The sequence below is a fragment of the Ranitomeya imitator genome, chromosome 4 (genome assembly GCF_032444005.1).
Source record: "Ranitomeya imitator isolate aRanImi1 chromosome 4, aRanImi1.pri, whole genome shotgun sequence".
NCBI lineage: Eukaryota > Metazoa > Chordata > Amphibia > Anura > Dendrobatidae > Ranitomeya > Ranitomeya imitator.
Window position 1 is genome coordinate 628,803,251 of NC_091285.1, and position 10,124 is coordinate 628,813,374.

A 10,124-nucleotide genomic window follows, 5' to 3' on the forward strand; every position below is an offset into this window, starting at 1 on the left:
TCTCTTGGTGACTATCCTTTACCACAGTTGTCCTGCCCAGACACAAAATGACAGTAGTCAATTGCACTGGGTTCTCGTGGCGACTATACCATTTATGTTAACATATCTCAAGAATTAATGCTTCTAGAATTGTCCTTTTTACCCCATCAGACAAATGGCACTTTTTTGCCATGAGGATATACTTTGGAGAAGATCCAGGAAGGCTAACAACTTTTACACTGCTCAGTTTGTCTCTGTATCCTTTGGCCGTGGTGGTCTGCAACTGATTGCTTTGATAATGCTGATTTAGTAATCCAACACTTATTCCTATGGTGGTGCCAAACTTTGTATGGGTTCATACTAACACCGTACTCCTGTTCCTATAAAATGACGGTCCTGCTATCAGTGACAGTCTTAGAAACCGAAGAGAAAAAATAGGAGCAGACGTCCGTAATTTAAATATAAAATTATTTTCAAATTTTTATTACATGAAATAAATATAAAAACACATCACATAACAATACAAGTACTACAAAGTGAGAAAGAGGGAAAAACTAGAACACTGAAAAAAACAACACACATCCGGGAGGACGTCCCTAGGAATGTCCGTATAAACAAGTAAAGTGCCACTAGTGCATATCATACAAATGGGCAAGCAGAAGGGTTAGAGGGAGTAAGCATGCTGTACTAAATACTAATACCCGAAACCGGGGTTACCGTTCAAATGACATACTAAACGCTCACAATCCCTATCAGACTCTTACCCATTTTCCGGACCACCAAGAGAGACCACCGGAGCCCCAACGCACGTTTCGCGTGGGCTTCGTCAGGGGGCAGTGCTGTATTGTGTGTTAGCCCGGTATTTAAGAGATCCAAAACTCCCATCAGGTGCTCCTAATCCCGGCGCATCTATGACGTCAGTGCGTCAGAAATTACAACGCTGCGGCGCACACCATGACGCCGAGCCTCAAAATTGGCGCCAAAATGACGTTAATGGAACGCACGCGTCATGACTAAGCGACCACGACGATGTCGCATAGTGTGGATCACATGAAAAGAACGCTCATAGAGGACCACCCAATCCCCGCCCATCAGAGGAGGTGTCACACATAATGGCGCAAATTAAAATGTGGGAGGATGTAGTCATTAAACCAGCGGACAAGGGGGGAAACATTGTCATCTGGCCGGTGGAGAAGTACGAAAGGGAAGCCTTTCGTCGACTAAAAAATAAAGAAACCTACACCCAGCTTAGACAAAATCCCCTCCCCAAATTTCAAAATCAACTGCAGGCGATTCTAGAAATAGCCTTTGAAAGAGGCATCATAAATAAAAAGATCTTGGGAGGTCTATTGCCACAGTACCCGGTAATACCCACCTTCTACCTTCTCCCCAAGGTCCATAAAGACCCTACGTCTCCCCCTGGGCGTCCTATTGTCTCTGGCATAGGAGGGCTATGTGATATGTCTTGTAAATTTATTGAGCACTATCTGAGACCACAGGTGGAAACTTTGCCCTCCTATGTCAGGGACACTACGGACGTCCTCAAACGGGTTGATGGCCTTGTCGTGAAGGGGGACATGGTCCTTGTGACAGCGGATGTCGAGGCATTGTACACCAGCATTCGACATGTGGATGGCATGAGGGCAGCTAGATTCTTTTTGGAGTCTAGTAATGTGGAGGCGGATGTGCGTGAACTGGTGTTGGAGCTGCTGGATTTTATTTTAACACATAACTTTTTTGTTTTTAAGGACCGTTTTTTTCTCCAGAGGCAGGGCACTGCCATGGGGGCGGCCTGTGCTCCGTCGTATGCTAATTTGTTTTTGGGATTTTGGGAGCGCGAGATCTTCTACGGCGGAGCACAGGCATCCCCACAGATTCTTGGATGGTATCGATACATCGATGACATCCTGTTTATTTGGCATGGCCCTGTCCTGGAGTTACAGCAGTTTATGGTCGACCTTAACAGAAACGACTCCAACATCAGGCTCACGTACTCCTACCACCACAAAGAGATTTCTTTTCTCGATATCACACTGAGAGTGAACGATGATGGTCTCATGTATATGGACATGTATCGTAAGGATACCTCAGTGAATGCCCTCCTGCACTCCACATCCTCGCATCCGCCCTCCACGATAAGAGCCATCCCCATTGGACAGTTCCTTCGGGCTTGAAGGATCTGTACCTCTGATGCCTTATTTGAGGAGCAGGCCAGGGACCTTGGGGAGAGGTTTAAACAACGCGGGTACATTGGTCGTGTAATCAAAAAAGGATATGTTAGAGCTAAAAAAACTAAGAGAGATGATCTTCTGGTGGCAACTAAGAAGGACAGAAAGAAAAATACTTGGGATGGTCAACCAAGGTTTATATCCACCTACAATCATAGGTGGGATATGATGAGAAACATCATCAGACGTCATTGGTCAGTACTACAGACAGACCCGATTCTGGGTAAACATCTGCCTGACCAACCCCTGATGACTGCACGGCGGAGTAGCAACATATCTGATATGTTGGTACATAGCCACTATGTGGCTAAAACCCCTGATTTCTTTGGTGCGGGTCAACAACAAAAAAAGGTTTCTTTCCATGTGGTGGTTGCTTGGCGTGCAAAAACCTGGTGAGGGCCACATCCTTTACATCCTCGGGTGACAAGAAACAGTTCCAAATTAGAGAATATATCACGTGCAGTACAACATGCGTAGTATATTATGCTATATGCACGTGTAAACTGATTTATATTGGACTCACGTCACGAGAACTACGTGTGCGCGTGTGTGAGCACGTAAGGGACATTATGGCAGCCCGGGATGTGGAGGATGTGGATAACCTGAAACCAATACCAAAACATTTCCGCCAGCATCACCAATGTAATCCCAAATTTTTGAAAATCTGGGGTATTGATAAGGTCCGTGCAGGCATCAGGGGTGGCGACCTGAAACGAAAGTTGGCACAATGTGAATGTAGGTGGATTACCCTGTTGAATACCATGTCCCCACACGGGCTTAATGAACAATTGAGCTTTAGTTCCTTTTTATAGTGTGGCAGTTCTGGTTCTTCATTTTATTGTTATTTTATTTGTGTCTGCTGTTGTGTGTTTACTAATTTTCTTTCTTTGATTACTTTTTTAGTGTTTTGTAAGATGATTTCCTTGCTCATATGTTGAATGTTATTATCCCGGTTAATGAGAGACCATTATCCTCATCGTGGTTGCTGCTGTTGAATGACTTCACTATCAATGGCTCCGTCTGATCCCCTAAAGATGATCATCAGAAGTTTTCACATGTGCACCGTGCACCCTGTATTTCCTTATTGGATAGATATATATGGACTTTATTATTCTTCTTTTTTAATTATGTTCACCTTTATATCACTGTATTTATCCATGTTAATGCAATGGAGGAATTCACTTTTGTCTGTGTTTTGTTTATTTATTTTTTCTTTGTGACTTATAACTTTGTATGTTATTTCCCCGTTTTGGGGGTATGTTTTTTATTATGGTTTCATCTTTAGCATTTTGATGTATACTTTGTCTATGCCGCACTTATGCAATGTAATATGGATGGGTTTTATGTATGTATTGTAGTATTATAGTGCCTTGGGGGGCCGTGGGATATGTGGGGTACAATATACCTTTATTATTTTCTCTCTCTGACGTGATGTCATTAGGTGGGGTTGGGTGTTGTTCACTGTGCGCATGTCCCTGGTGGTGCGAATTCCGGGACAACGCTGGAGGCGCCCGGTAGTGACGTGGGCGTTCCATTGGCGTCGTTGCGACGCCTAGGTGCAGCTTACGTCATGAGTGCGCCGCAGCGTTGTAGTTTCCTGGCGCACTATACATTGGACATGCGCCATTATGTGTGACACCTCCTCTGATGGGCGGGGATTGGGTGGTCCTCTATGAGCGTTCTTTTCATGTGATCCACACTATGCGACATCGTCGTGGTCGCTTAGTCATGACGCGTGCGTTCCATTAACGTCATTTTGGCGCCAATTTTGAGGCTCGGCGTCATGGTGTGCGCCGCAGCGTTGTAATTTCTGACGCACTGACGTCATAGATGCGCCGGGATTAGGAGCACCTGATGGGAGTTTTGGATCTCTTAAATACCGGGCTAACACACAATACAGCACTGCCCCCTGACGAAGCCCACGCGAAACGTGCGTTGGGGCTCCGGTGGTCTCTCTTGGTGGTCCGGAAAATGGGTAAGAGTCTGATAGGGATTGTGAGCGCTTAGTATGTCATTTGAACGGTAACCCCGGTTTCGGGTATTAGTATTTAGTACAGCATGCTTACTCCCTCTAACCCTTCTGCTTGCCCATTTGTATGATATGCACTAGTGGCACTTTACTTGTTTATACGGACATTCCTAGGGACGTCCTCCCGGATGTGTGTTGTTTTTTTCAGTGTTCTAGTTTTTCCCTCTTTCTCACTTTGTAGTACTTGTATTGTTATGTGATGTGTTTTTATATTTATTTCATGTAATAAAAATTTGAAAATAATTTTATATTTAAATTACGGACGTCTGCTCCTATTTTTTCACTTCGGTTTCTATGATTGTTTCTTGGAGTGTCCTTAGCATTAGCATATATGCAGTCTCTTTTTTCATAGTATGAACACATGGCTACATGCATGTGTATGAGATCGCATATTTTTTGGTCCACTGTGGGCTGTATTTATTATATTCTCTTCAGTGACAGTCTGTAGATCTAGTGCCACACACAGCATCTGATAAACAACAGCACCAAAGGAGCAAGAAAGGTGTACAACACAAAGGACAAACATACCGGGGAAAAGGAAGAAAACAAAGATAAAAGGGAAAACACAAAAAGACCATTAAGGGAGAAATAAAGGTTGCACCACCTAACAACAAGATGATGGAGAGAAGGAAAGCCATCCTGGAAAATACCATTATGGGTTAGCATTTAAGAGTAAAGAAGACCCAGTTTATCTGAGAGTGTCAAGGAATAGAGGGTGAAACGCTAAGCTTGGTGGTCATAACGTTTTCTATGATTTGACTAAGTATTGATATGTAGAACACAGCTAGGATGAGGAGCTCTTAGACTGTGTGGATGGGGAAAGCAGGACTTCTGTGAGTCCTGAAAACTATAACCCTGTGTAATAAAATTAAATGATAGACAACCATGTATCCCCAACCTGGTAGTCTCCCCCTCTATCCCATGTCTTATGCACTAACGGGAATAGCATTTCCCTTTAAAACTCTGACATGTAAAATCTTGTTATATCTAAGAAATAACTCCCAGAGCTGCCATTAAAATTAGGGACCTGAATCATCAAAGCTTTTTCGTCTGAGCTCTCACATAAAACCGTTTGAAATGTCACAATTTTTGTGCAAAAAAAATAGTTGCAGAAATATTTTGCTGTTTTTATGGCAGTGTTGGCTTGCTCCGCCAACTTTTTGAAAAGTGGTAACATTTTTGCAGGAAAGAGGGCATGATCATGCACGGCCAGCAAATTCAAAATAATTTCTGCCACAAATGTGTAAATTATGACAGAAGGTCCTCCAGTCTTTGACTAAATTAGATGTGAGAAATTCTATAATTATTCTACACACCACTTAAATGTCAAATTTTGGAAGTCCAACCTGAAAAGATCCATGGAGAAATGCCCGACAACTCAAAGACTCAAAAGTGTGGAAAGTAATATTCTGAGACAGTCTTGATGTTAATATACTCTGCATGAAACCTCATGGCTTCAGCTATAGTCTGCAGCTGAGATTTTCAGGGTCTGACCTTAATCGTTGTGTTTTCTTTAAAGGGAACCTGTCATGTAAAAAAAAATGCTCTAAATAACCTGCAAATATGGGGTTAGTCTGCAGGTTAATAGCGTTCTGAAGCTTCCCGGCGCCCAAACTGAGAGCCCCGCTGCCTGGGGGAAATGAACTTTCTTCCTTCCTCGGGATTTCAGTCATAGGGGTAGGCTGATGCGCCTTCAGTCACTACTTCAGTGCATAGTAAGCAGCAGCTGTAACTGTACCCCCGGCAGTGACTGACAGCCAGCACTGCATCAGAGCTATGACTTAAAGCTAATTTCCTCCCAGTCCCAGGGCTATCATGGCTTTAGTACGCTATTAACCCAATATCTGCAGTTTTGTGTTAGTGTTTTTTATTTTTACATGACGGGTTCCCTTTAAAATGAAAATATTCCATAATAAATCTTCTACAACAATGAGGTGACTCTACATGGATAACCTTCCTTCCTATTACTATTGCCATAAGTAGTTGGCTGGATTGTGCGGGTCATGGTTGCTGTTAATGGGTTTTCCACGTTAAAACTACAAATCTCTATAACTTGTCTTTCCAGGAATGGATTTTTGGATCTCATCGCTGGAAAACCCTCATCTTACCAGGTCGTTTTGCTCACATAGGGCCTTATTCCTACTGATCACCTATAAAACTGCACTTTTACAAACATTTGGCATGTGATAGTTTTGATAGTTGATGACCTAGGTGCTGAGCCTCCCATCGATCGATGAAATTAAGAAACAAACAAAGCTCAAGAGACTGAAGATGGCCTTAAAGGAGTTGTACGCTACTGGACACCCCCTTACTAGGGCCGAGGGAGGTGAAAAGAAAATGTGATCCTCCCTCTGTGGTCCACAGTACTCTTCCCGACGCTCTCCTGATATCAACCTAAATTACTACATCGTTCACATTTTGTCTGAACAGTGACTATTGATTGGCTAAAGTAATCATGTGATGCCGTCATCAGATGACGATGCCAGCAGAGGATTTAGCACTGAATTCGATGCAGTGGTGCCAGTGTGAGAGGAATCAATTTTTTTATGTTTCTCACATCCCCCAGACCTATTAAAGGGTTGTCCAGTGGAGAACAACCACGTTATTTTTTCTGTGGGGCACGTCTTCAGTCTCAAAACAATTTTGGTCTTGGCACACAGACTTTCATCTATCTAAATCAGTATTTCCCAAACTCCAGTCCTCTCGGACCCCAACAGGTCATGTTTTCAGGATTTCCATAGTGCTCCACAGTGAGAGAACTCATACTTCCATCACCTGTGCAATACTAAGGAAATCCTGAAAACATGACCTGTTGGGGTCCGTGAGGACTGTAGTTTGGGAACCACTGATCTAAATCTAGCTTTGTTGCCCATAGCAACCAGTCAGAGGGCAGATTGGTTGCCATGGCCAACAGAGACCATTTTGATAAATAAAGCCTAGTGTAATTAGTACCCAACAAACCAAAATTAAACTAGTGGGCACCAATGCACCCACTATTACCCTTCTCCCTTTGATTTCCAGTCGAAGAAGTACAGGAGTCTTCATTTTTCCTACTAGTCACAGCTTGCATAAGTTGTCATGTGGCATACTGTCTTCACCGAATGGCTGACAGCTCATGAATACAAACATGACATAGGGGCAGTTTTATCAAAGCTATCTAAAAGAAAAAATGTCTGTTGCCTACAGAAATCTTTCACGTCAGCTTTAATTTTACCAGAGCTCTTTACAAATTAAAGCTAAGCTTTGTTGCTTTGGGCAATTTTAGCAATAGTATTTATTAGAAATGTCAAATTGTTTTGTCTGCATCTCCTATGAAAAAAAACTGTCTCCATAGTAACAGACTACAAATAAACCATGTGTAGTCTGATCCTGCAGAACTATTCAACTGAATGTGTATAAGGCCACGTTCACATTTTCAGTATTTGGTCAGTATTTTACCTCAGTATTTGTAAGCCAAAACCAGGAGAGGAACAATCAGAGGAAAAGTATAATAGAAACACGTCATCACTTCTGTATCTATCACCCATGCCTGATTGTAGCTTACAAATACTGAGGTAAAATACTGAGCAAATACTGAAATTATGAACATGGCCCTTAAGGGTAGGTGCACACGATCAGTAAATGCTGTGTTCAACCCGCAGCATCCAGATGTTACTGCATAGTGGATGGGATTTCAAGAAATCCCATGTCCACTATGCGTGCACCAACACCTGTGGAGATGGACATGCAGCGACCCTCCTGTGATACGTATATGGCCTCCAGACTCTTGTGTGATTTGTATATGGCCCTCAGTCTCTCCTGTGATGCATATATGCCCTCCAGCTGCTACTGTAATTTATACGTGCCCCCAGACCATCCTGTGATGCGTATATGGCCCCCAGCCCCTCCTGTGATGCGTATATGGCCCCTAGCCCCTCCTGTGATGCGTATATGGCCCCAGACCTTCTTGTGAGGCGTATATGGCCCCCCAGACCCTCCAGTGATGCGTATATGGCCTCCAGCCCCTCCTGTGATGTGTATATGGCCCCTAGCCCCTCCTGTGATGTGTATATGGCCCCAGCCCCTCCTATAATGCGTATATGGCCCCCAGGCCCTCCTGTGATGCATATATGGCCCCAGCCCCTCTTGTGATGCGTATATGGCACCAGCCCCTCCTGTGATGCGTATATGGCCCCAGACCCTCTTGTGATGCGTATATGACCCCCCAGACCCTCCAGTGATGCGTATATGGCCCCCAGACCCTCCAGTGATGCGTATATGGCCTCCAGCCCCTCCCGTGATGTGTATATGGCCCCTAGCCCCTCCTGTGATGTGTATATGGCCCCAGCCTCTCCTATAATGCGTATATGGCCCCCAGCCCCTCCTGTGATGCATATATTGCCCCCAGCCTCTCGTGTGATACGTATATGGCCCCCAGCCTCTTGTGTGATACGTATATGGCCCCCAGCCCCTCCTGTGATGCATATGTTGCCCCCAGCCTCTCGTGTGATACGTATATGGCCCCCAGCCCCTCCTGTGATGTGTATATGGCCCCCAGCCCCTCCTGTGATGCATATATGCCCTCCAGCTGCTCCTATGATGTATATATGCCCCCACCGTCTCCTGTGTTCAGAACTTACTACTGTCAGTCCTTTTCAAAATTCATCACAAAGAGTTATCTCCAGACCAAACCTGGAAAAGCAGTTGTGAATAGTAAGATCAAGATCATCGCTATCACCTAACATCACACGTCAAAGAGAAGCAGCTCCAGCCATCACATTAGGGGAGTGTTAATTAATTGTTTGACCAAATCTAGCAGAATAAATTTAAAATTGATAATTTTTTACGGCTCAAAAATGATAGTATAAATATCCAACTGGCCCCCAGCAGAAAAGGGTTCCTCACCCCTGCATTAAGGGAAACAATTATCCCTCATATTCATTCAAAAATCATAGAATATACTTTGTTCAGGGTCTTCTCTGGGGACCGTTCCTCCTTACACATCTCTGCTGCACACGTGGAATTTCAATTTACTACGTTTCATTGCCAGACACACAAAAGTGTCCAGTGTTCAGCTGGGTTAAGTGAATTGACATATGTTGTACTTCTCTAACTCACGTATATATGATGTAAGGCTGAAACAGGACCAGCATTATTCTGTATGTTGTTTCATTAAGGGGAATTCAAAGAAAATGTAACTCTATCGCCACGTTCACACGTTCAGTATTTGGTCAGTATTTACATCAGTGTTGTGAATTCTGTGGCAGAGCTCCCTCCTGTGGTCACAAGTGGTACTTTGGCTGATTCTCTCTATGAGCTTCCGTTGGTGGAGGAAAGTGGTACTGCGGCTTCTGAGTTTCCTTCCTCAGGTGATGTGGTGAAGTCGTTAGGTGCTGCTCTATTTAACTCCACCTAGTGCTTTGATCCTGGCCTCCAGTCAATGTTCTAGTATTGGACTTGCTTCCTCCTGGATCGTTCCTGTGGCCTGCTGCTCTGCATAGCTAAGTTGCTCTTGTGTTATTTTTGTTTGCTGTTTTTTCTGTCCAGCTTGTTTATTTGTTTTTTCTTGCCTGCTGGAAGCTCTGGGACGCAGAGGGTGTACCTCCGTGCCGTTAGTCGGTACGGAGGGTCTTTTTGCTCCCTTTGCGTGGTTGTTTGTAGGGTTTTGTGTTGACCGCAAAGTTACCTTTCCTATCCTCGCTCTGTTCAGAAAGTCGGGCCTCACTTTGCTAAATCTATTTCATCTCTACGTTTGTCTTTTCATCTTAACTCACAGTCATTATATGTGGGGGGCTGCCTTTTCCTTTGGGGTATTTCTCTGAGGCAAGGTAGGCTTATTTTCTATCTTCAGGCTAGCTAGTTTCTCAGGCTGTGCCGAGTTGCATAGGGAGCGTTAGGCGCAATCCACG

The 10,124-nt window shown here is 44.0% G+C and overlaps 1 protein-coding gene across 2 annotated transcripts in view; it reads left to right on the forward strand.

Moving 5' to 3' along the window:
* The window catches only part of ELMOD3 (ELMO domain containing 3), a 67,459-nt gene extending 59,966 nt beyond the window's left edge, over positions 1–7,493 (forward strand). The window contains exon 13 of one of the 2 annotated variants that reach the window (XM_069766691.1): positions 6,302–7,493. In XM_069766691.1, coding sequence (XP_069622792.1) covers positions 6,302–6,423 — 122 coding nt within the window. In that variant the 3' untranslated portion in view covers positions 6,424–7,493. Of the gene's footprint in view, positions 1–3,110; positions 3,277–6,301 lie in introns of those variants that run through there. The other variant, XM_069766694.1, reaches the window with a different exon arrangement.
* The last annotated feature ends 2,631 nt before the right edge of the window (positions 7,494–10,124 follow it).